The 26,685-nt window shown below is 44.8% G+C and overlaps 1 protein-coding gene across 5 annotated transcripts in view; it reads left to right on the forward strand.

The window, feature by feature from the left end:
- Positions 1-26,685, forward strand: part of bcor (BCL6 corepressor) — a 114,151-nt gene that overhangs the window by 85,349 nt on the left and 2,117 nt on the right. For 4 of the 5 annotated variants that reach the window (XM_051959156.1, XM_051959154.1, XM_051959152.1 and 1 more), the window contains exons 4-13: positions 539-595; positions 1,146-1,305; positions 4,817-5,158; positions 7,746-8,015; positions 9,400-9,713; positions 13,519-13,830; positions 20,100-20,266; positions 23,064-23,209; positions 25,832-25,909; positions 26,019-26,172. In XM_051959156.1, the coding sequence (XP_051815116.1) occupies positions 539-595; positions 1,146-1,305; positions 4,817-5,158; positions 7,746-8,015; positions 9,400-9,713; positions 13,519-13,830; positions 20,100-20,266; positions 23,064-23,209; positions 25,832-25,909; positions 26,019-26,172 (2,000 nt within the window). The remainder of the gene's footprint in view (positions 1-538; positions 596-1,145; positions 1,306-4,816; positions 5,159-7,745; positions 8,016-9,399; positions 9,714-13,518; positions 13,831-20,099; positions 20,267-23,063; positions 23,210-25,831; positions 25,910-26,018; positions 26,173-26,685) is intronic. The other variant, XM_051959153.1, reaches the window with a different exon arrangement.

Consider the following 26,685-nt stretch of genomic DNA (forward strand, 5'->3'; position numbering starts at 1 on the left):
CTCTGGGGTTCTTTACGCTCAATGTTCAGCACAGAAACACAAAGAAACCTTATGCTATACTACCCACTGGCTCAGAGGCAGATCTGTTAATAGGTTGCACATGTCTGTCTATGTTGTGAATGCACCCCAGAAAACTGTGGTTTTGTCTCTGTCATGCTTGTCAATGCACAGCTGCAACACAAAGCTATCAAACGCTGCATTTCTGGACATGTAAAAAAAAAATCCCGTGATCTTTTTGGGCCAAAAAAAAAAAAAAAGAAAACAGACAGTTAAAACTGAATGCGTGTTATCAGTTATGCTTTATATCCTTTTGATTTGCTTTTGTGGAATTTGACGTTGACGCGGTTCAGAAATTCTTTGATAGTTTTGGTGCAGCATTAATTGACCTGTTGAGTCACTTTAATTTGATTGTGTTGTTTTGTGGGATTGTGGCTGCCTATTGTGTGTAAAGAAACATGTGGAGAAACATGACATAAATTCATTAAAAAAAGATGAAATGCTGGACAGATATATTGAGCCCCCCATTCTAATTGCTTAGATGGAAGTCATATCACGAGAGGGGAGTAATATAAGTCAACCTGCAGCTAACTGGGAGGTCAGTTCTTTACATTTCTTATCACATCTGCCTCTGATGGGCTCTGTCTCCTTTGTACTCTGTATCGCTGCACACTCCTTGTTTTTCCCCCCACTCCCTTATTTCCTCTTTTTCATCTCCTCTCTCTGCCTCAGGGCTTAGATGTATATGTTTCCTAGCCATGTTTATGTTTCAGGAAGGGAGATGCCAGGACTTAAGCCCCAGAGCGCATGGACTCACAGTGGCTGCAGTAGTCTAACCTGTGTCTTGATGCCATGCTTGTGATTTATCTGTCTTCCTTTTTTGTTTATTTTTGCGTGTGCGTGTACGTGTGTGTGTGTGTGTGCGCGCGTGTGGGTTTAATTTCTTTGGCATTTTCTTTTATTATTCTTAAGACAATGTGATTTTTTTTTTTTTCCTGATGCAATTTTTTCGCTTCTGTAGCTGTTGAGGCCAGATTGAGGCTTAGAGAGGTGTGTGTGTGTGCGGCGTGGGCAGATGATGAGTGGTTTTCATGGGTTTTCTCTGCGTTTTTGTGTGTGTTTCTGTGTGTGTGTGTGTGTACGCACAGCGGGCGATGATGCGGTTCTCGGAGCTGGAGCTGAAGGAGAAGGAGGGCGGCGGTGTGTGTGTGTCTGGCCCGGCAGCGGCAGCAGGACGGGAGCTGGCGGACGGCCAGCCCAGAGAGCGAGCGCTGGAGCCCTGCCAGCACAGCACCAGGCAGAGGGAGGGTGAGCAAACCGGCACCACACACACTCAGGACGGAGGCACGCACACACACAACACTGGAAAAAATGCCCCTCTCAAAGCAAGAACAAAAAATTTGATTTCAGGGAACTTTCACCTTGAAATAGGTGAAAAAATCTGCCGATAGAACAAGTTAAAAATACCTTGGTACGATTTCTTGAAGTAAGATTTAGAATATTGAGATCTTAAAATTAGCTTGGAAAACTTATTTTAAGCTGGATTGTCAAGCTTAGGTGTTTTAACCCTCCTGTTGTCCTCATTTACAGACACCAAAAAGTATTGTAGCCTTGTCTGGAAAAAAAATGAGCAAAAAAAAAACATCCCCAAGTTTATAAAAATTTGCAAAATCTTCAGGAAGAAAATTCCTTACAAGTTTCCTTTGAAAGTGTTATTTGTAAGAAGAAAAAAAAATCCCAAAATTTGGCAAGAAGTAAAAATTTAAAAATTAATATTGTAAATACTTTCAAAAAATAAGTAAAAATCTTCAAAAAATCCTAAAAATATCTAAAGTAATTCCATATATGTCAGTAAAACTTCTAATATTGTACAACACGAGGATTAAGACAAGAAAATATCAAGATTGTTTGACTTAATTTGTGAAACCTTCAGGAAGAAAACATCAATAATTCCTTAAGTTTCCCTTAAAAGTTTAATCTTAAAAAATCCCCCAAATTTGGCAAGAAAATTCTTGTAAATATTTTTCAAAAAATGAGTAAAAATTTTCCAAAAAAATCCTAAAAATATCTAAAGTGATTCCATATATATCAATAAAACTTAGTATTTTCTTTAAGAACATTCACATAAAAAATCATCAAAAAGTGATTTTTTTATGTGAATGTTCTTAAACATTGTTAACATTTCCTTTTTTCCACCAAAAAATGTTGAAAATGTGGACATCAGAAGTTTCACTGCAAAAATATATATATTTTCCACATTTTCAAACTTTAAAACGAGTCAATTTGACCTGCAGGACGACAGGAGGGTTAAACTTATTTTGAATTTTCTTGTAAAATTCAACTCAAAACAAGATAATTTCAGGATTGTTTGACTTCATGAGATATTTAAGATGCGTAGACCTGGTAAGATTTTGCAGTGCACATGCAGATGCTCGGCAAATGAACACTCAAAAAAACAAAAAACGGGACACACACAAACAATAGGTGCACGCTCGCTCACATGCACTTGCAGCAAATGCTGAGGCAAGACCGGGTCACTCTATAAAAAGACACATGCGTGCACACACTCTTACACAAGCCAGCGAGAGAGGGGAGTTTTATTTTCAAGAAGCCTTTTGTGCTTATCTGCGCAGGGAGAGACGATGGAAAGGGAAGGGGAGGGGGAGAGGGAGAGGGGGAGGAGGGGCAGAGATCGCGTGAGGGAGGGAGGGAGAGAGTGAAAGCAGAAGGGGGGAGAGTCGGTGGGTGAGAGCGGATGGGAGAGCGCAACGGAAAGAGAGGGGGTAGGTGGTTGCGTTGGCCGGGAGCCCAGCTGTGTGTTGGAGCGAGGCCTCGGCTGACGTGTGAGCCTAATTATGGCATGGAGGGAGACGGAGGGGGGAGTCGGAGAGGGGAGGAAGAGAGGGATAGAGTCACGCTCTGTGTGAGAAGGGCGTGGTGCGGTCAAGCCATGGGGGAGGACGGAGGCGGGGGGAGGGGGGGGGGAGTCGGCGTTGCACAGCGCAGGATGTTTTCTTGCCTCTCCACGCTGGAAGTGTGAGCGGCTGCAGCGGAGCGTCGGGCCGCTGGCTCGGCTCGCATCAGATTAAAAAGTCTTTACCCCATCAAAGTTTTACTGCCTGTCTTTAAAGCAGGATAAAAGCTGGCTGGTGTTTAAGAGGCATTCTCCCTCCGTCAGTCCCCCTCCTCGCCTCGCTCCCGCCCCTTGTTTCCCTGCTTTCTGTCTGCCTTTCATCTTCCTTTACTCCATGGGTGTCAAACATGCGGCCCGCGGGCCAAAACCGGCCCTCCACAAGGTCCAATCCAGCCCTCAAAGTGGAAAAATCCCAGACATTAACTGCAGATTTTGACCATTACAAGTTGTTTTGATCATGAAGTAAAATACTAGATTGTTTATTTCTCATTTTGTGTCTCGTTTTTGTAAGATTTTTTTGTTTTGTTTTTTTGTCTTTTTCATTTGGCTTTTATTTCTCCTTTTTTGTCGTTTTTTGTTTTCTTTTTGTCTCGCTTCTGTCATTTGTCCACTTTTTTGGTTGCTTTGTGTCTCATTTTTGTAAAATTTTGTCTTGTTTATGTTGTTTATTGCCTTTTTTCATCTGACTTTTGTCATTTGTCTCAAATTTTTGTTTCATTTTTGTCTCGCTTGTGTCATTTGTCCATTTTTTTAGTTCTTTTGTGTCTCATTTTTGTGATACCTTGTCTTGTTTTTTGCTGTTTTTTTGTCTGACTTCTGTTGTTCGCCTCACTTTTTGGTTGTTTTGTGTTTCCTTTTTGTCTCATTTGTGATTTTTGACTTGTTTCTATTATTTTGCATTTCGCTTATTTGTTGTTTTGTCTTTTTTGCCTCACTTGTGCTGTTTGTCCACTTTTTATGTCACTTTGTGTCTTTTTGTTGTTTTTTGTCAATTTTTCATCTGACTTTTATTTGTCTCATTTTTGTGTTTTTTGTTTCCTTTTTGTATTGCTTGTGTTGTTTTGTCTCCCCCTTTGTCGTTTTTTTGTCTTGTTTGTGTCATTTATGTATTTTTGTCTAATTTTTTTGTTCATTTTTTTGCCACTTGTTTGTTTTTGTTTCGTGTTTTTTATCCCATGTCTTTCATTTTATTTCTTCCCTTTGTTGTTTTGTGTCTCGTTTTTGTAATATTTTGTCTCGTTTGTGTTGTTTTTATCCTTTTTTTGTCTGACTTTTGTTGTTTTGATCAATGTAAAATACTATAACATTCAGTTCCAGATAGCTGTGACTAAATGTTTTGTGCCTTTGCAGATAAACTGTGATCTGTACGTTTATTTTGCCTCTGCCCTCCTCCTCGTTCCTTTTCTTGTTTTTTAAAATCCAGCTCTCTGAATTACTCCAACCTCAAATAATCGTTTGCGTCGCTGATCTTCAGTCCACTTGTAGATTTATTTTTCCACCACACCAAACCAGACTGAGGTCAAATGAAATTAGCACAAAAAGCCTAAATGTGAAATCATTTTTGCTTCCTGTCATGAGCTGCATCACTGCGACGTGTGGGATCGTCTTCTCAGGCTCGTGCTTACATTCTCGCCGTGCACAGTCTTTGTTTTCGGTACATCTTGTGATTTGGATGAGGTTTGCAGAATAGCTCAAACATCCTTATTAAAGCCTCTTTTTAAAATTCACACACTGACCACCTACTTCCTGAGCTACTAGACCTGACCTTTTTTATACACATTTGTCATCAACTCAGTTTATTCGTATGGTTTCTGCACCATATCTATCACATTGATGTAAACACACAGTGGAAATACTCGACTTGACCGTGCATTTGGTTATAATTTCCGTTTCTGATTTGCTCAGGTGTCCGGCCGCCCTACACTAACAACAGAGTTCCAGTCCTCCAGAGGTGTGGGGGCCAGAGGGAGCCTCTGTCCCCAGCCCACGGAGCCCAAGACGGGGCCAGAGGTGCCAGCCAAGGAGGGCAGAAGGACGGAGCCAGGAAGGCGTTGAGAGAGTCCGATGAAAATCATTGCATGCCACCCACTCTGACTCTGTCGAAAGGCTACCCGGAGGAGATGCTCGGTCCCGGCTTTGGACCCACCAGGAAACGCCCACTCTGCCTGAAGACGGAGCAGGAGGACTCTGAGAGGGAAGGAGGAGACAGGGTGTCCCTTCCAGAGAAAAGATCCAAGCTCTCTGCGGGTGAGGATTTCAGAAGCATGCCTTGTCACTCACGTAACCCCCCCAACGATTCCTCAAATCATCTCCTTCCTCTGTTCCTCTGCTTTCCACGCATCTCTAGAATTCCGCCTGCTTCTTCTCCCCTCGTTCTGTGATGCCGAGCCCCGTCTCATCCCTTGTTCCTTTAAAAGAAAAGTCTTCCTATTCCTTTTGTCGCTTCCCCCTTCCCAATCAATTCCACCTTAAACCCGCTCCATCACAGCGCTCGCTCTTCCTCCCCCTTCCCGCTCTCTGTCCCATGTTTCGCTCTGTGTGGCAGCCAGCTCTGAGAAGTGTTTAATCCTGCCTTTGAGCGGAGTGCGAGGAGAGAAGCGAGGAAGAGGGACAGCCATTCTCTCTCTCTTCTTTCAGCTCCGCCGTTCCTCCGCTGTGCTTACCCACCCTCTTCAAAGCTGCTCTTTTCTTCCCTTTTCATCTCCTTTCTTTTTTCCCTCATCTGTTTGGGTTTCCTTTTTTTTTTTCTGGCATGCGGTATCGTGCTCGCTCTCCTCGGCACTGGCAGACAAGTCAAATACCCGTCCCCTGTGAGTTTCAGGGGGGGAGAGAAACCCTCCCTCTGCTTCCCCGGTCTTTATTGCTTTGTTTCTCCAGCCGATTCTTGACTTCTCTCCCCTTTTACTCCTCAAATCTGTCTGTTTTACATCCTGCTGCCTGCCTCTCTTGCCGAGGTGTTTGTGTTAACCGTGCGGCTTAGATGGGGTTTTACCGGCCGTAAGAACGTCGTGATTAATGACCTTTGTTCTCTGTGTTCTGTGGTTTGGATGTTTGTGCATACAGTAGATGTGAGAGTGTCTTTGAAACGCCGAAAACCGTTACTTTGAATGTGCACTCAGTGACTGTTTGAAGGAAAGCTGTGACAGTTTACATTACCAGAATGCATTTCTACAGTCGTCTAGTGCAGAGGTGTCAAACTCATCTTAGTTCAGGTTCAACATTCAGCCCGATCTGCTCTCCAGTGGGTCAGACCAGTACAATCACAGCATAATAACCTACAACCTGAAATTTCTTTCAAAGAAAAAGGATCAGTTCCAACGACATTATGCCTCAGTTTATCATTTACACATTAAAACTTACAGATCATAGTCGATCTACAAAGGCACAAAACATTCAGTCACAGCTATCTGGAAGCGAACGATTTAGTATTTTAATTTATGATCTAAAAAGAGACAAAGAAACAACACAAACGAGACAAAATATTGCAAAAATGAGACACAAAGTAACAAAAGCAAGAAACATAATGGAAAACATGGGATAAACGACACAAAACAAAACAAAAAAGAGGCCAAAAAATGAGGCAAAAAGGTTACAAAATGGCAAAAAGTGGACAAATGAAAATAATGAGACAAAGTTATACAAACGAGACAGAAAAAGAACAAGAGGGGAAACAAAACGATCAAGAAGACAAAACAAACAAGACAAAAAGGAAACAAAAAACAAATATGTGATATAAATGACAAAAGTCAGACAAAAAAGGCAAAAAAACAAGACAAAATATTACAAAAATTAGCATAAAGCAGCCAAAAAATGGACAAATGACACAAGCGAGACAAAAGACACAAAACGACAAAAACGAGGCATAAAACAACAAATAAATCAAAACAGAAAATCGTAGAAACAAGACAAAAAACAGACAAAACGGAAACACAAAACAACAAGCGTGAAGCAAATGACAAAAATCAGACAATAAACAAAATGTATTATTACAAAAATGAGACAGAAAGCAACAAAAGTAAGAAACAAAATGACAAAAATGGAATAAACAACACAAAACAAAAAGACAAAAAAGTTATGAAGCGGCAAAAAAATAAACAAACGAAAAAAATTGACAAATAATTCCGCAAATGACACAAAAAACACAAATAAAGCAAAACACAAATTCAAAGAAACAAGACAAAAAACACAAACGAGACAAAAAGGAAACACAAAACAATAAAAACATGAGGCGAACGACGAAAGTCAGATGAAAAAAGGCAAAAAACAGGACAAAATATTACAAAAATGAGCGTAAAGCAACCAAAAAAGTGGACAAATGAGACAAAAAGACACAAAACGACAAACGAGGCAAAAAGCAACAAATCAATCAAAACAGAAAATCGTAGAAACAAGACAAAACACACAGAACGACAAAAACGAGAGGCAAATGACAGACAATAGTAAGACAATAAACAAGACAAAATATTGCAAAAATGGAGTACAAAATGAGAATTGAACAATCTAGTATTTTACTTTATGATCAAAACAACTTGTCATGCTGTAGAAATTATTTAAAATGTACAATCTGCAGTTAATGTCTTCTCTGTAATTTTTACACTTTGAGGGCCGGATTGGACCCTCTGGAGGACCGCTTTTGGTCCGCGGGCCTCATGTTTGACACCCCTGCTCCTGTGGGTTTTTAACAACTTTTACAAAACTGTATGAGAAATTAGATGTTTTTGTAATCTTTAAAGTGAAGTTTACATTTAAATAACATAAAATAATTTCCATTCGAGCCTTCAGTGGAAATGTAGCTGGATGTAAAAACGCATTACGAGCTGTGTGTCGCCTGCAGATGAGGCCAGTCACGACGAGGACGAGGACGACGAGGTGCGGAAGCTCAAAGTCTGCATCGAGCTCAAGGGACTGCGACTCAGCAAGCCGGCTGCAGGTGCCACCTCGCCCGACGGGACGCAGATCAAGCAGGAGCGTCTGTGGCCTCAGCCTCGCCTGGCGAACCCGGCCCAGGGCGCGCGCGACGGCCGCAAAGTCAGGCTGAGCGAGCCCGAGGACAGAGCGGCGGCGCAGATCAACAGGAAGTGGGCCTGCGAGAAGCTGCTGAACGGTGAGAGCGAACCGCCAGCCGTGCAAACCGAGTTCAGCTAGGGTAACGGAAATCTATCTTTGGCTCACGTTTCACTTTCTTGTTGAGCAGACTGACTTTAGGGGATTTCCCGAGAGCCGTCAGGGAGGGGGGCAGAGGAAATGAGGTAGGGGATCCTTCCTGTTGCCGGGGTAAAGCTGGGGAGAGGCAGTAAAGCGGACCTGAAGCTGTCCCTCCAGCCCCCTGTGGTTTCGGGGTTTTTTTTTTGTTCAGCCGGTCTGTGAGGCCGATGAAAGAGCGAAACGAGGGAAGTGGCTGGTGGAGATATGCGTGGGCAGGTGTAGTGTGACTAATGTGTGATCAATGATTTCTCTTTTTTCTTTTTTTTTTTCCCCCCGCCTCTCAAGACCAGTGACAGGGAAAGAGTGGACGGGGGATTTGTTCGGGGTGTGTAGGGGGGTCTTATTAAAACCAGGGCTTTCCCTTATTCATGTGCCCAAACTGAGGCTGAGGACAGAATAAAAGAGCAGGAGAGAGATTAAAGGAAGTGAATAAAGCAGGGGAGATTTTGGGTTTACATTTTCTGCACAAACCACAGGCCTTGATTGGCCGCTGAATTTTTTTTCTTGCTTTCACCTTTTTAGATAACATCACCCTGGCAACAGCTGTGTTTCACAACGACCGTGGTTGTTCCGCTGTGTGCTGTCAGGGCCGTGCTCCTTCCTTTTTCTGCCGTTTTTGTTCCAAATACCACTAATCACATAAAGCACACTGATTAGCGTCCGTTTAGAATCTCAAGAGACGTATGAAGCACTTGTCTGTTGAAGTATCAACAAAACGTGTAGTTTCACTTTCCTCCTCACCTTTTTTTTCTCAGCCTAGAATTGATTGAATGTACTGTAATGTCAAACTTTTTTTCTGTTTCATAAAAGTTGCATTGTAACACGAGATGAGACCTGCAGCGTATTCCTGAGAAAGCAGAGATGATCTTCAGCGGTAAATGAATCTCCAATAGGCTATTAGGCAGCATTTTGACATTGTGCATTCAAGGGCAGTGTTTTTTTTTCTTTGTGTAAATGTGTAGCCGCTATAAGAGGCTGAAAACAGACAGTGCCACATTTGTTTAAGGAGATTACTTGGAGCGGTGTCCTTGCTGCTGTGAGGAAGTGCACACCAGTCACTATAGGGGTGTTTATGTGAGCCGTGGAAAGTGCATGCGTGCTTTTTTTCTTCTTCTTCTTCTTTCCTGGGCGAGCAGGCATGCTGTGCTCCCAGACAGCTCTGTGTGCTCATTAATAAACCAACAGAGGGTGAGAGATGGCCTTGCAATACCTTCCTATCCTCCCTTTTTTCCACTTGGCTCGGCTCACTCTGCCTCCCCCCCCCCTTTCTCTTTCCTCTCCAGGAGTAGCCGCCGCCGCCGCCTCCCTCCCTCCCGGCCAGCTGAAGGACAGAGCGCACCCGCCGAACCCCTTCTCAGGTGACCGTGGCCTCAAGGAGCCCAGGAGGGGCCCCCCCTCTCCGGCCCCGGAGCCGTCCGTGGGAGGCCCCCCTCCCCTCAAGCCCCGTCGCCATAGTGACACAGACAAACCCAAGGGCAAGCGGCCGTGCAAGACCAAGCACACCGGCCAGAGGGAGCGGGAGAGGAGGAAGGAGGCCACACCTAGCAGCCCAGGCCAGCGCTGCGTGGCCGATCCGGGAGCGGCCGAAGACGACAAGGTGAGCGGCGATAGGACGTCTGGATGTTTGTAGCAGCAGAGTTTGTTTCAGTCTGCTTCAGTGTGTTTCACTAACTGGGTTTCCGTTACCCTTAGATATGCGCACAATGTAAATAGCGCAATAAAAAACTGGTAATGGAAACACCTGAATTTCGAAAAAGGACTGAAATATCGCGAAAAAGTTTTTACGCTCTCATGAGGTGGTTTTTGAGACGTTTCGATATTGAAAAATATCGCAAAATCGCTATGGAAACACTTTTTCCACAATTATACGTCACTGGACGTGACGTACCTGGTCACATGACCAGTTCTCTCGGAGTAAACATGGCGCGGTACGTGTGGACAGAAGAGGAGACCGACTCTGTCTGAAATCGCATACTAACGTACCACATACTACATTCTCAATGAGTATATACTGTATACTACGTACTGTAAGTATGATTAGAATGCCTACCGTTCACACTGAAGTATACTACTACGTTTCCCATAATGCATTTCAAACTTCCGACGACAAAAACCGGAAGTACGACTATCAAATATCTCGGCTGAATGCCGGCTTCGGGTCGATTTTACGCTAACAAACAGTCGCATAATTAATGTGGTAATTTCAAGCCGGCACTCCTCATGCAGTTATTAGCCAGATTATGTGAATCGTTTCAATTGTAGCTGCAGGCTACTGGAGGTAGCTGCTACTTGTTCTGTATGCAAAGCGAGCTGCTGCAACTAGCTGCTAGCATTCAGTAGCACGTTGTGAGGCATCTGACAAATTTAAAACGTTGGTCAGAAAACGCCTATTTCTCAAATCTGTGGGGTGATTAGGATGACTACTTAACCACATAAAATAAAATAAAAATCGCCGCGGTCCGGCCACAGATCCCGCGGAGGCATGCATTTTGGTGGGTAGCTTGCAAAGCATTATGGGGCGGTTGAGTATGACTAGTGTGGTCACCGCGCATACTTAAAATTTTTCTGGATATAGTATACATCCGGGTATTTCTCGTGTACTCAGTCTATTCATACTATCCAATGTGAACGCACTACATACTTATTTTGACGTCACATTTAATATGAGTAGTACGTTAGTATGCGATTTCGGACACAGCCCGAGACCTTTCTTGCCATTATTCTTGAGAAAAACATCACTGCCATACTAGACAGCAAACAGCAGAGGAATGCAGAGTGTTAGAAGGAGATAGAAGCGTCCGTCTTCCTGCAGTGAAATCTCGTGGGATGATATTTTACGAGAGTTACGATGCTTCTGCCTAGAACAACCTTCAATGGAAACACGTTCAAAGTGCGCATATACTTTGTCGAAATTTTAGAAACATCGCTTTTATTTTGCAAAAAACTGTAATGGAAACCCAACTAGTGTGCTTCAGTCTGCTTCAGTCTGCTTCACTCTGCTTGTCTGCTTCAGTCTGCTTCACTCTGCTTCAGTATGCCTGTCGGTGCCTCTGATTATGCAGCTGGGGAAAGGAAGGGAAGGGAGGGGAGGGACGGAGGAAGGAAGTATGTTTACAATGTTTAGAGGGCTGCTGGAGCTTTGACCTCCCTGTGCCCTTAGCGACTCCCTGCGGAGGCCCTGCGTTCATGCATGTGTGTGTGTGCATGCCTGTGTGTGTTTGTCTCTGGCTTTAATTGTCCAACGTGTGTCATCGTTCGCCGTTTTTTTTTGTGTGTGTTTATGTGTGGAGGTGAGTGTCTGCGTGAGCATTCCTGACAACGACAACAACAAAAAAAAACAAACCCCGGAGCAATTACACGTCGGTCCCAAACACAAGGCTACACACACACACACACACACACACACACACACACACACACACACACGTGCACGCTCACTCGCACGGTGAGGAATGTGGCAGCTATGGTTGAGCATACGAGGTTCAAAAGAGGGAGGAAAAAAATGAGCATGGGGGAAAGAAAAAAGAAAGAAGGCTAGTCGTTTTCCGCCCGTGCTGCTCTCCTCCCCTGCTCCTCCTCAGCCTGACAGCTGCTTCGACATCGAATTCCACTGAGAGGGCACGCACTGTTCACACACACAGACACACATGCACACACACTGTGCACGCATGCAGGCAGGGAAGTAGGCAACTCCCTCTCTGGTGTGTTGCGCTCCGAGGGCTCTGTTGGTTTAGCGGTTAAAGAAAAAGTGGCGTGCCAACCTGCAGTGTTTGGGGCGTGAACTCTTGGTGTGAAAAAGTGTGTGTGTGTGTGTGTGTGTGTGTGTGTGTGTCTTCCAAACACAATAATCATACGTAAACACAGATGTTCTCAATGAATTATCCATCTATATATAGGTAGCCTGCTAAAGAGGTGGTTTAGGAAAGTCTTCTGAGGATAAAATCAGGGAATTATTTTGAATTTGAAGCTTAAAAATGTGAAAGTAGGATTTGTTTTTGTGGATTATTTTGGCCTTAAGCTGAGAGCAAGAGTTATATATGCACAGAGGGGTTTAAAGTCACACTCAAATCTTACAAGGGGGTCAGTTTCTCGTGCTTTTTTTCCCCTTAACTGCCCCCCTAGAGGCACTTGTGGCCCTTCAAGAGAAATGAGAAAGTCAGAAAATCAGTTTAATTGCCAAGTAGGTTTTCACACACAAGGAATTTGACAGTAAATGCTGAGAAGTAGAGGATTCTTTTACCCTTGTGTCGTCCTGCAGGTCAAAATTGACCCGTTTTAACGTTTGAAAATGTTGAAAAATAGATGTATTTTCAGTGAAACTTCTGATGTTCACATTTTCAACATTTTTGAGAAATTTTGAGCATTTTTTGGTGGAAAAATTTTTTAAATAACTTTTAATTATTTGAATTTTCTTCCTGACGGTTTTGCAAATTTTCAGGAATTTTGAAAATTTTTCGTTTAATTTTTTTATTTTTTTCAGACAAGGAAACGACATTCAATGTTTGTTCTCATTTCTCGAGTTTTTTGTCTTATTTTTGTCATCATTTTTTGTTTTGCTTTGTTTCTTGTTTCGTGTTGTCTTTTTGTGTGTATTTTTCGTCTTGACTGTATCGTTTGTCATTTTTGTCTCATTTGCATAATTGTTTGTCTTGTTTTTGTCCACGTTTTTGTCACTTTGTAACTTTTGTGTCTCTTTCTTTGTTGTGTTTTGTGTTGTTTATCTCCTTTTTTCATTTTATTTCTTGCTTTTGTCGTTTTTTGTCTTGTTTTTGTAATATTTTGTCTTGTTTTTGTTTTTTTTTTGTCACTTTTTGACTTTTGTTGTTTGGCTCATAAAGTAAAATACGACATCATTCAGTTCCAGATGGTTGTTTTGAGCCTTTAGACAAACTATGATCTCTAAGTTTTAATGCGTAAATGATAAACTGAGGCTTAAAGTCGTTGAAATAAAATTTTTCTTAGGAAATTTCAGGTAAGATGAGTTTAGCATCCCTGCTATCAGACCTGAAAGATTGTGCAAAATGTTCATCTGAGAATGTAAAAGTTGTTGCATTATAAAGTGGATAAGAGAGAAACCCTCACATGAATTTGCTTCACATCTACTAAAGAGGTAGTTTGGGGAAAGAGGATAAGATGAGGAAATGTTTAGAAGAGGGTGAACATGAAGCTGAGAAAATGACAGATGAGATTGATCTTCATGGATGAACAGCAGATGATTGTCTTGTTTAAATTTGGTCAAGATAAAAACCAGTGTTGATCTGATCATGTGTGCACCACTGGGCCTTCTTGCTCTCTGTGCGTGTGCGTGGTGTCATCCGTGTGCCCTTGAGTGTTGTTCTGTGCGCTCCGTGGCAGCGGCTCTAACACCCTCTCCTCCCCCGTCTCCCCCTCTCTCTCCTCAGCTGAGTGAGCAGCGCGGCGCTCCGAGGAAGAGAGCCGCCTCTCCTAATCATTATCCCTGCTCTCCAGTCAAGCCCTGCTCCCCCACCGCGCTCTGCCCGCCCTCCCTGCAGCCTCAGGCCAACTGCAGAGCGCCGAGCGTTGCTCTACCGGAGGCGGCGGCGGTGGCGGTGGCGGTGGCGGCGGGGCTGCACCGGACCCCCCCTGCCGAACCCTCCGTGATGCGTCCGATCCCGCCGGAGGCTCGCCGGCTGATCGTGAACAAGAACGCCGGGGAGACTCTGCTCCAGAGAGCTGCGCGGCTCGGCTACGAGGTAATAGGCAGCGCTCTGAGTCAATCCTCCCTCCTTATCTCCTTTCTGCTTTCACATTTTACACTCCGTCTCTTTCCACATCTCCCCCCTCTCTCTCTCTCTCTCTCTTTTCTCAAATTGAGCTCATTTTCTCCCCTCCGACTTTGTTCCTGTCTGCGACTCCGGCTTTCAGAATTCTTCAGATTCCTCTATTGCATCTTCCTCTTTCTAGCTCCTTCTTTTTGTATCATTTCCTTCTATTTCTTCCTCACACGCTCCATCTCTCCCTCTATATATATATATTATTTTCTGCCGCTCTCTCTTTCTCTCTCTCAGGTTTCCGCTCTCTCCCTCCCCCCTCTTTCCTCTCAGCGCTCTTTCTCTTCCTCTCTTTGTGACTCAGATTGTCGTTGGCACCCCTCCTCCTCCTCCTCCTCCTCCTGCACACACACTGCTGCCTCCCCTCCTCTCGCCTCGCTCCGCTCTCACATCTCATTAATTTTCCGTGAGGCGAAGTGTGACACACACACACACACACACACACACACACACATACACACGCACACACAACGTGCACACACACTCGTGCGCGCACAGGCAGCATGAGGGATCGGTGGGATCATTATACGGAGACTGATGCTCGCTGCCTCTCTCCAGCATGGGGAGTTTTATTTTTTTCCTCCTTTCTTTGTGTGTAGCTGCCGATCATCCGCTCCCTAAAACCAGAACCTCTCTCCTTCCTCTGCTTGTGTGTGTGTGTGTGTTTTTTTTCCTTTTTTCCACCCAAACCTCTCCACTCCCGCTCTGGAAGCTTTTAATTAAAGTTGGATGGCTCCCACCGATCCCTCGCGTTTCCGTTCCGATCTTCCTTGTTGACAGATTTCACAAATTGATTTATTGATCCGGGCGGTTTATGTGTTTTTGCGCGTCTCTCCTGATTTTTACCATCAGCAGAGTCTTTCTTTTGGTTGCTCATTCATGAGTTCAGTGTGTGTGTGTTTGTTGGACACATTTATGATGATGGGGTGTGTGTCAGTGATTATGCGTGTGTGTGTGTGTGTGTGTGAATGGGAGAGTGTGAATGAGAGGTAAGCACTGGGAGTATAATCGCGTTCTAATGGGCCTCTAATGTGCCGTGGTGACTGTGGTTAGCAGCGGCGGCGGCTGTTTTTCTCCCCTGCTCTCTCTCCCCTCTCTTTCTTCTCTCTCTCCCTCCCCTCTCTCGCTCCTCTCTCCCCTCTCTCTCCAGGGTTGCGGCGCAGCAGCAGGGTTCAGTCAGCCGTGCTGGAGAGAAGCCGGCTCGTCTCTCTGATTTATGCGTCTCTCTCGAACGTTTTTTCCCTCCCTCTCCTCTCCGCTTTTTTTTTTAATGCATTCCCCCCTTCGCATTTTTCCCTTCCTGCGCTCGGCGTGTGGAGAAGGCAAAGAGGGGGAGGAGGGAGGAGAAAACCTGAGACTACACAAACAAGGCGCTGACCGCTGCGCAAACAACAGCCCCGCCTCCCCTTACCTCCCACTCTCTCCCCCCTCTCAGGAAGCTCGTCTCTCACTGCCTGTGTGTGATAAGCCTGGGGCAGGCCCCTGGGGCTCCCACACACACAAACACACACACACACATGCGCACATCAGGACGCACACGGAGGCACACACCAATTTATGCATACGAGCCTGTAGACGCACGGAGCGCTCGTCTCACGCTGGTGTTTTAGCGCCGCAAGCTCCGGGCTTATCACACACAGGCAGGGAGATATGAGGGTCTGCGCGCACGAACACGGCTCACATGCTGATTACGACGAGCGCGCACGCCCAGTACGCACACAGGAAGTATATAGAAAACAAAAAACCACCCATTCTGACCCAATAAGCGCACGCACGAGGCATCCTCTCCATATGCTGCGCAGAGACACGGCTTTTCACACACCCACGCAGACCTGCACATGCAAATCCAGGATCGCCTCATGCACACGCACACTTTGCAGGCTTTTTTTTTTCTTTGCAGGATGCAGAATCACCTCGAGCACACATGCATGTAATTTCGCGCACATGCAGCCCGCTCCGTGCCGTTAACGATGCCCGGCCGACACCGTGCATATTTCATGTTCATTTAGTTTTGCAATCCGTGCCTGTGCACATGAAAGCCCACTCTCTCTCTCTTCCTCCCTCCCTCGCTCCCCTTTTATTCTCTCGCTCTCCCCCGTCTGCCTCGCTCTCCCAGCATTTGAAATGGTAATGAGGAGAGATTCTGCGGATGTCTTCATCCCTCTCCCTCTCGTGCTGGGGCTCGGGGCCCCTCAGCTCTGCCCATTGAAAGCTCAGATAAAGGTGCAATCTGTCATTTATTCTCCTCCCGTGAATCACTTCTGATTTTTTTCACCCTCCGCAAAATCCACGTATGATCCGAGCAAACAGGAAAGCTGGGCCTCTTTTTAAGAGCCCAGTAAGACCAGTAGGAGTCTGTGGCGGGGAGACTTGGAGCTGGAATCGCTGTGATCACTGGAGTTTTCTTGGGGAGGTAATGTGATCCCAATCTGACTTAAAAGTTCCACTTTGGTGAACTTTGACTCACAGATTTTCACCTTCTGACCGATGGCAGACGGGCTCGAGACTTCTGAGGGAACAACACAGTCCAAAGTAGAGATCATAGTAGCTGCATCAGCCCATTTAATTTCACTTTGCTCAGCTGCCATGTTCACTAATTTAGTTCGGAACCAAGTATGATCTTTAGAGAAACGGTGGATGATGGCAGTACTTTACATTGACGTGGAACACATTTTTTAAATTTATATTATTTTTTTTGACAGGAGAGACAGAGATAGACAGCAAATGGAGAGAAGAGTTTAGCGACATGCAGCAAAGGGCCGCGATCGGGAGTCGAACCCGGGCCGCTGCTTTGGAGACCAGCCCCTATACACGGTTCCTACACTTAACCAATTGAGCTATACAGGCGCCCGTGGACAAGACATTTTAAAGTAAAACTAGGGTAGGCAAGACTTCTCTGTTCTAACCAATGCTAGATTTTTGACAGTACAATTTATTTTAGACAGTGAAAAATACCAATACTGATATAATAGCCATTGTTATTTATTATTAGACCACCCTTGTCATCACAGACAATGGTTATGCAATCAAGTACTAACTCCTGTGTGGATCATGTGACTAAAACAGACAGAAAAGAAACCAGGGAATGCCTAAAACCGCTGTTATTGGCAGTACAATGCCATAGCTGTTGATGTAAGAACTTAAGAGACCATGGAACCATGGAAAATGTCGAGATATCAGCTCTTTTTGTTATTATATTTGTCCAAATGAATGTACTTTTCAGTTGTATCAGGCATTAAAATGAACAAAATAAGGTTGTCTGATTATTTCCATCACTGTATATGTTAGTCTGATAATAGGAAGGTAGAATGATGGTGGTGTTTAAATTGCAAGCAATACATTTCAGAGACCAGTTAGCAGCCGCCTTACTTGACTCCATAGAGCCATCTGTGATACGTACTCTGCTACATGTGCTGCAGACAGTGTTAGTGTTGTAAAGGATGGAGTCAGAGCGCCTCTGCTGGACAAAGTGTATGAGAACATCATTTCTAAAATAGCCAAAGCATCTCTTTCATGTCAGACATTGTGAATGCAGTTACTATATATCTGTCAGGCTAATATCAGACAAGTGTATGTGTTAAATGATAGTCAACATTCACTGAGGATTTTCATGCTGCTCACCTGAAAGAAAGTTCTCAGTGTGACCCATTGCAGCATCACATCTTTTCTCTAGTATCTCACTTGTAATTGGCTATAATCTCATATCTTGCTCGATTTTGTAAAGCTTGATTGAGCTAAGAAGAGCTCAAGAAGTCCATTTTCCTCTCAGACTGCTTTAATTACAATATGTTAATCGGTAATTTGGAATTTTTGGATGGATGACATAGAACAAAAAGTGCTGCTTAGCCCAGCTTTAGTGTTCAGTCGATGTGTTTACCGTTCTAAAGGCAGACCTTACAACGTTAACCGACTCTTATCCACAAGGAGCGTGACTGATTTCCATTAGCGACATAAATGAGGCCTGTCAGAGCATTTCTGAGGATAGAGGCAGCAGATATCATATGTAAAAATGGGCAATTATCCCCTCTTTTTTGCCTTTATTTTTAAACCGGCTAATGGCGTACGTGCGCCTCAGATTAATTAACTCTGTCTGAGATCCTCGGAGGCCACATTCCTGCCTTCAGCCCAACACCATCGTTCAGCAGGCGGCCTCTCCTTCGCACCAACGCTCAATCATCCACACGTTTCACTTGTCTGAGCACGCAGCAACTTTACCGCGGACTTCATCACGCAGGGGGGAAATCAGTCATGCATCATCTCCATGTGATAGGCGCTCATAGACACATGGTGTGTGTGTGTGTGTGTGTGTGTGTGTGTGTGTGTGTGTGTGTGTGTGTGTGTGACTCAGAAGGCTGAACTGCAAGGGGTTAAATGTCTGAGTGATGCATTGATTGCAGGCGAGCGCAGGGAAGCATTCTAGAGAGGGAGATTAGAGGACGGAGGGAAAGAGCGAGAGGCGGGGAGGAGGGGTGTCTCATTTTACTGCGGAGGAGTGTGTGTGCGTGTGTGCATGTGAGTGCGTGCATGTGTGTGTGCGTCTGGCGGGAAGCCGGGGCTCTCGTGCTAAGCTCCTCGCTCTCTCCCAGCGATATTAAACACGGCTCCGGAGGTTTAGCGCTACGCCTCCTCCACAGCCGCACACACACACATGCGTGCACGCACACACATACATGCACGAACTCGTCAGCGCCACGAAGCTGCACACGCTCGCAGACACGCCGAGGCGGGCTGCATATCAACGCTCTGTAGCCGTCAGTCTCTCATTCAGACTGAGGCACGGAGCGAGTGGAATCCCCCAGAGGGAAGCTTCAGCACAGCGCTCCTGAATCTCTCTCCAGCAGGCAAACAGACTGTTGGCAGCGAGAGAAAACCAGTTGGAGCGTCTTCTTCTCCCCCTCCATCTCCACCCACCCTCCTTCCTTCCATTTCTCTTTTTTCGTTTGCACTTTTTCTTGCTCACACTTGCTCACTTTCTTTCCTCTCGATCCTGCTCTCCTCTTCGTCGTTATCTCTCCGGTCGTTTCCTATATCGCCCTCCCCGGTTTCCAGTGTCGCTACGACCACCCACCCACTACACCCCACCCTTTCATCCCTTGTTATTATCAGCTGCAGCCCAGAGGACGCCCCGGCAGATTTCATCCACAGATTCGTTTATCTGTCATCCGTCGGGGTGCTGCCTCTCCTCCGTCCTCTCTAACCCTCTCCCTCTACTGCCTTCGCTTTCTTCTCCTTTCCCCTTTTCCTCCCTCCATCCGCCCGATGCCGAAAGAAAGAGTGAGACGGAGATAAACACTTGGACTAGATGGCGGCCTAGAATTAGCATAGAAATGGAAGTTTGGAGTCATTTCCCAGGTTCAGATGAGCAGCTTCTCTGCACAGAGTGTGCATGTGTCCAGATACACGGCTCCTGCATTCATTTATACAAACATATAAGGTAAAAACATATAAAAACACAGCTTTTCCCCCCCTCCTTTGTTTCTCCACGGGATCTGCAAACACTCACGCCAGATCCCACACAAAGTCACGTATCCACGAAGATGCAAACACCCGCTGTGTTGAAACGCACACTCGTCTGCCTCGGACAGGGCCTGTATCAACACACTGCCAGGCTGCTTTCTCTCTCTCTGTTTCCTCTCTGTTTAATAGCAGCAGCAGACGCAGCTCCAGTCCAATAAAAACCAGTCTGACTACTTAGAGCTGGACGCCCAACTGTCACAGCCCGAGACCAGAGAGAACGCTTCCAGCTCTTGAGCGCCTCCATCAAATCTCTTTGTTCCGCTTCCATTATGCTGTGTTCAGAGCCCAGCCATTGTAACTGGCTGCCACAGCGGCGTCCAGACCCAACCGTGGCGCACACACACACACACTCGTACGTGCACAGGCGGAATCTGGCGGGCTAAATACAGTTGAGTCACACTTGGTCTCCTCGACGTGTTCGGCGCCAGCTCTAGTATTATGGAGCATTTGTGCGCGATCGTGTGTGTTTGTCCGGCACAGGAACACACTCAGTTCCTTCTCTCCCTAATTTCTCTCCCACAGGAACCGTAAAGGGAAGGACTGTTTGCGCACGAGTCTGCTCTGTCTGCCTCGTGTGTTTTGGTCCTGCAGCGCCCGGTTTGTCGGCACACAAACGGTCTTCTCGCACTAAAGCCGGCTCTCTCTCTGTGTTGGCTCTTTTCGTTTCTTTGCAGGAGGTGGTGTTGTACTGTCTGGAGAACAGAGTGTGTGAGGTGAATCACCGGGACTACGCCGGGTACTGCGCCCTCCACGAGGCGTGCGCCCGCGGCTGGCTCAGCATCGTCCAACACCTGCTGGATTACGGCGCCGACATCAACTGCAGCGCTCAGGATGGAACCAGGTAAACAAATCAGCCCAGTGTTTGCTTTAGAGCAGGGCTGTAAACACAGGGCCAGCTCTGTGAAGTGTAGAAATGACAGAGAAGACATTAACTGCAAACTATCAATTTGCAAAACGATAAATTTCAAATAATTTTTACACCAGATGTTTTGATCACAAAGTAAAACACTATTTTGTTCATTTGAGTCTCATTTTTTGTCTGGTTTTTGTCATTTGTCTCATATTTTTGTGTTACCTTTTTGTCTTGCTTGTCTTTTTTGTTGTATTTTTGTCATTTTTGAGTTTTCCTTTATTTGATGTTTTTGTCGTTTTGTGTTTGTTCTGTCTCGCTTGTGTTGTTTGTCTGCTTTTTTGCTGTTTTGTTTATTGCTTTCATCATTTTTGGTCTTGATTATTTTGTTTGTTAAATTTTTTGTCTCGTTTCATGTCGTTTGTCTCATTTTTTTTGTCGTTTTGTGTCTTGTTTTTATCATTTTGCGACTGATCTTTGTAATATTTTGTCTTGCTTTTTTTTGTCATTTGTCCCATGTTTTTGTTGTTTTGTGTTTTGTCTCGCTTGTGTCATTTGTCTGTTTTTTTGTTGTTTTGTTTCTCGCGTTTGTCATTATTTGTCTCGTCATTTCACCTTTTTTTGTTGATTTCTAACTTTCTCATTTTTTGTCGTTTTGTTTCTCGCTTTTGAAGTTTTGTGTCTCGTTTTTTTTTTAAATTCCTGAAATGTGAACATATTCAGAACATACTTTTTTGCACTGTTTCAAAGGGAAATGCTGCAATTTTACTGGTCTGGCCCACTAGAGATCAAATTGAGCTCAATGTGGAACCTGAACTAAAATGCTGCTTTAGACTCTCTAAACATGATACTTTTCTTCTCACATTTCTTAATGCAGCAAGCCGGGGCTCCGTACTAGTAGTAATAATAATAATACATTTTATTTGTGTAACACTCAGACCTTTTACATATAAAATCATCTTATTCTTACTACTTCAAACTGCATCAGATCCTTCCCAGAATGACTCCTAATTTGTCCTATCATCTGTCTAAAATGCCTCAAAGCTTTTCCAAAGCGATTTCAACCTTGACCGGAATGACAACAGCTTGTTTAAAATGTCTCAGTAATGGTCTGAAAAGATTCAATTTTGTCCAAAATCTCTCAAAAAATCGTTCCAAACATCTGTCCAGATGATTCCAAGCTTGTCTTAGATTAGCTAAACATTCACTAAAGTTCCAATAAAATGCTTCAAAATGGCTCCAAGCCTTTTTGGTCCATGTTGGGACCGACTGTGGTCGTCAGCATTATGGGATGGTAATCACTGGTTCCCTGGATGTGGTTCTGGTTTCTGATAATTCACCAGAGGAAGCTTTGAAGCGGTCCTTCTGGGTAAAATTTCCTGTTGGTTGATGGCCGGTCATAACTGTGCTGGTGGGGTTACTGTAGATGGGGAGTCATCATTTAAGTGACCCGAGCTTCCTCATTCTTAAATTTCTGCGATTCATTGCTCGCTTTTTTACGAGGGCGGTGATTTGACAGATTAGCAGCATTTTTAAAAGGAAAGGCTACTTCTTTTATTGCTGTGTTATTAAAATTTACAGTAGGGGGTCTTTTCTAGGAGGCTCTGCTCGGGTCCTGAAGGAGGATCACGTAGCGGTTTGGCTTTAATTAAAATATTACCGCATTTGCACCATCTGTAGCGTTCTATTACACAGGTTAGACGTGGTCCTATAAATCCAAACTGCATTCTACTTTATGTCCCACTAGGTCAGAGTTTAGGGGCATATAAATGAGTTAAATATATTTTATGGTGCCACAGTGTGTTCGTTTTGAGTTTCACTGAATAGCAAATACTGCCATTAAAATGATCTCCCTGTAATACGGTATTTTAAAGATTGTCTGATGATTATTTCTATTACTGTAGATGTTAGTCTGATAATAGGAAGGTAGAATGATGGTGGTGTTGTTTAAATTTCTGGCAATGTGTTTCAGAGAGCAGTTAGCAGCCGCCTTACTTGACTCCATATCTGTGATACATACTCTGCTACATGTGCTGCAGTGCTAGTATTGTAAAGGATGGAGTCAGAGCGCCTCTGCTGGACAAAGTGTATGAGAACAGCATTTCTAAAATAGCCAAAGCATCTTTTTCATGTCAGATATCGTAAATGCAGATACCATATATCTGTATCAGGCTAATATCAGACGATAATGTTGGAGTCGGGCTCTATTTTAAGCCCCGCCCACCAGACGAGCATGTGTTAAACATCTGAAGATGGTCAACATTCACTGAGGATTTTAATGCTGCTCATCTGAAAGAAAGTTCTCCGTTTGACCCACTGCAGCATCATATTTTTGTTCTATCTCACTTGTAATTGGCTAAAATTTCCTGCCTTGCTAGATTTTATAAAGCCTGATTGAGCTAAGAAGAGCTCAAGAAGTCTATTTTCATCTCAGATAACTTTAATTGCATTATGTTTATAGGTAATTGGGAAATTTTTTGATGGATGATGTTGAACAAAGAGTCCTGCTTACCCCAGCTTTAGTGTTCAGTCGATGCTTTCCAATGGATCCAGTTTTTTTTGGTGAAATATTAGAAGTAAACTGAACTAAAAGAGCATGTTCTTTTTGAATTTCACTGAATACCAAATACTGTCATTAAAAAGATCTCCCTCTAATATTTTAATCTAACGCCACACAGTGTTTGTTTTTTTACATTCATCCAGACAAAGAAAACACATTTCTCTCCTGTAGTCGGTGCTGTTCCTGTTGGCTAATTATTAAAATAAACGCCCCTCTCTGTGTGTCCAGACCGATTCACGACGCCGTGGAGAATGACCACCTGGACGTGGTGAGAGTCCTGCTGTCTTATGGCGCTGACCCCACCCTGGCCACGTACTCTGGCCGCGGCCTCCTCAAGATGACCCACAGCGACAGCATGGAGCGCTTCCTCACCGGTAAATGACGTTTTCTGCGTTTAAAAACACTCATTTTTTGCGTTTGCTTTCAATCACAAACACTTGGTTGTGAATTAGGACTATAAATGTCCCCGAAATGGGACATGCAGGTTTTACAGTTTGGTCTGGCTTTTGTTGAGTTTGAAAAATGGCTCACAAACAACAGAAAGTTTAGTTTAACCCTCTGAACCCCAAGCAGTTTCTGTCACATTGGGCTCATTTTTCGCTGCAGCTCTATAGAAAGAGCACAGCCATGGCTAGAAGTAGAGAGAACTGAACAGTACACCGTAGTTATGCCATAAATCATTTGAAAAAATGTTATATTTTGCTAAAATTGAATGTACAACAGTTCTCCAGGTTTCCACAGGCGTTAAAATGCTGGAAAGATAGTGCCTCCAAATCCTACCGATATTTTACGACTTACATTTTTCAACTTGTTTACGTTCTTGTTTCCAGTCTGTGTAAACACAGCCTGCAGTTCAGCCAAACAGTTTTTGAATTTTTGCCACATGACTGTTGGTCGCAGCCGAGTCGCTCGAGACTTCACGGGTGCAGAGAAAAACGCAGATTTTTTTTTAACTTTTTACAGAATCTGATAGGAGCAAAGGATTGAGTTTTGATGAATTTTTAAATGAGATCTACTGAATGAAGTGATTATGATGAAATATCATGATTTGAAGCTTTGATGTGGTTGGTCGTCCAGACAGAATTATAAAACATGGATGGTTGTGTAGCATAGAAATGCTTCAGTTCTTCCCGTTTCTGCAGTTTTTTCCTGTCAAATCAACCCATAGTTTTAGTGGTTCAGAAAATTTTAATCTATAAATTGTAAACCTTTAAATCCCTGACAAAACCCAGTGCAGATAACGTTCTGTGGGTTTCCTTTTTGGAATTAAAATTGCAGTTTTTGATGAATTTTTAAATGAGCTACACTGAATGAAGTGATTTTGATGAAATGCCAAGCTTTGATTTAATCGACTGTCCAGACAGAACTACATAACACACTCGGTTATGTAGCGTAGAAATGCTTCAATGACTGTTGGAAACTTGAAAGTTTGATGTTTGTTTTCACTGTCAAGTCTACCAATAGTTTTGGTGGTTCAGAGGATTTAATCTCTAAAATGTAAACCTTTAAGTCCTCGGTGCAGAAAACGTTCTGTTGCTTTCCTTTTTGGATTTAAAATTGCAATTTTTGATGCTTGTAATACATTTAAATTGAATCGTTTTGCAGTCGGCGGAGGAAAAAAATTCCATCCTCGTGCCGACAAAATGAAATGCAAAAGCCAGGAAATTTGAATATTAATGTGCCCTTGACCACAAATCATAAAAATGCTAGAAAAAGGAAGGTAAAAGCCTCTGAGATGAAAGGGTTTTATTTAGAGCCGACATGAAGGTGGGGCGGTCACCAAACCCGGCTCCTGAAGGATCCCATCGCTGCTCTTCCTCTGACCTCTGGGCAACCTGTTGGTCCGAGTCTCCCTGATTGCAAATCCTGAACCTCCCGACAACCGCTAGACCTGTCATCCCCCTCCCTGCCTGCCTCGACCACCTGTTAGACGTGGAGTCTCAGCCCGCCGGGGTGCGTGCTGCAGCCTCCCAGCTCCTCTATCTGGTTACTTAGCAACGGCGACTGTGTTTGCTCAGCGTACGTGCGGAAACGGGCTTCGCTCTGGCTGGAGACTCTGCTTTTTTCCCCTGCCTGCGTGTTATGCATGCGAGCGCCTGTCTTTTCACGGGAGCTGACGTGGTTGGACGTGCGCGTCACGGCGGCTCGCCTTGATGTTTGGAGTTAAAAGTTGAGTCAACACGAGGAGGAGGAGGAGGAGGAGAGGGGAATGGAAGCACACACAGATTTCCAGCTGCTTAGCATTACCTGAACTAGAGGCGGACAGGTGGCTTGAAGCGAAATACAAATTTTAAGAAAAAAGGAGGGTTTTTGCGGGTTGGACGAGTGGGAAGATGGCGTGTGGATCGATGAGGAGGGGTGAGGAAGGGTGAGGAGGGGGAGTAGAGATCGAGCACCGGGGAAAATGAGCGAGCCCTCCCTCCCTCCCTCCACCTGGTCCCACTCATCTGGAGGCCGTTAATCCCTCCAAACACACGCCAGACGCCCCACGCCTCAGCGCTGGCACAAAGCCCAGCTCTCGCTCTGAATGCGTGTGTGTTGTTGTGCTGAATACACACCGCGCTCTCGCTGTGTGTGCTTATCCAGCTCCCTCTGCTTGTTTGTTTCCAGCTCCGTGTATATATGTGTGTGTGTGCGTTTAGCGGAGCTGTGTGTGGTTCTTGTTTGATTCCTGGCAGCCGTCTGCGGCCCGGCTCTGAACCGAGCCAGCTCTAACCCGGCGGAGACAGTCGCTCTCCTCCCCCGTGGTACAACCGCTGGCCCCTGACCATCAGCCCCCCCCCCCCCCCCCCCCCCAACATTTGCTCTGTTTGTTTCTCTTTTCTCTCCTGACACTCCCTCCTCCTCCTCTTGCTCCTCTCTTTTTTTTTTTTTTTTTTTTTTTTAAGCCATTTTTCTGCTCTAGTCTCCAGGGGTGATAGTATTTGCCTCGTTGGCCGTCCCCGGGGCTCCTGCTCTTGAATAACAGGCTTCTCTCCTCTCCTCTCCCTCCACAGATTATTTTGCTGACCTTCAGGGCCGCTCGGATGACGACCCGGGGCTTTATTGGGAGTTCTATGGCAGCGCTGTGTGTGGTGAGTCTTTATTTTTAAACGCCGTCGGTGTCTGCATCCCGTCATTCTGGCAGCTTTACGCTCATGTCGACGCTCGCTGAAAATGTGCTCTGCGTTTTATTTCCTTCAGAGTCTAGCGAGGAAGGCAGGATCTACGACATCCTGGCCGACCCCCCGGGCCCAGAGGACGAGGACGAGGACGATAAGAGGGAGGTTTTTGAGTTTGAGTTCTCCGACCGCCCTCTGCTGCCGTGCTACAACATCCAGGTGTCCCTCTCCCAGGGGTGAGCTTTGATCTTTGCACCACCTTTTTCTCATTTCTTTCCCGCCCCTGTTGGCCCTCGTTCTGGTCTCCATCCTGGCCTCCATCCAACCCACTGCCTCCAGCTGCCCATTCCCACCAGTCGACTCTGCATCACCCTCACTTTACAGGGTGTCCCAGAAAATCTGACATCATTTCGCAGGCCACTTCTTGTTGAAATAGCCCCAAATTTTCAGAGAACGTATAGAAACAGATCTTAATGTTTTATTTTTGTTCTGTTTTCAGGTTGAGCCATGCCGTTCACTCCCACAGAGAAGTCATTTTGGAATATGCTGATGTTGATGATGGTCTACCAGGTCCTTTAGCCCTGCACCAGCAGCTTTCCTCTTAAAGTTTTTGGTACACAGTGCAAAATGACTTCTCTGTGGGAGTGAACGGCATGGCTCAACCTGAAAACAGAACAAAAATAAAACATTAGGATCCGTTTCTATACATTCTGTGAAAATTTGAGGTTATATCAACAAGAATTGCCAAA

The sequence above is a fragment of the Acanthochromis polyacanthus genome, chromosome 14, assembly GCF_021347895.1.
Source record: "Acanthochromis polyacanthus isolate Apoly-LR-REF ecotype Palm Island chromosome 14, KAUST_Apoly_ChrSc, whole genome shotgun sequence".
Classification (NCBI taxonomy): Eukaryota; Metazoa; Chordata; class Actinopteri; family Pomacentridae; genus Acanthochromis; species Acanthochromis polyacanthus.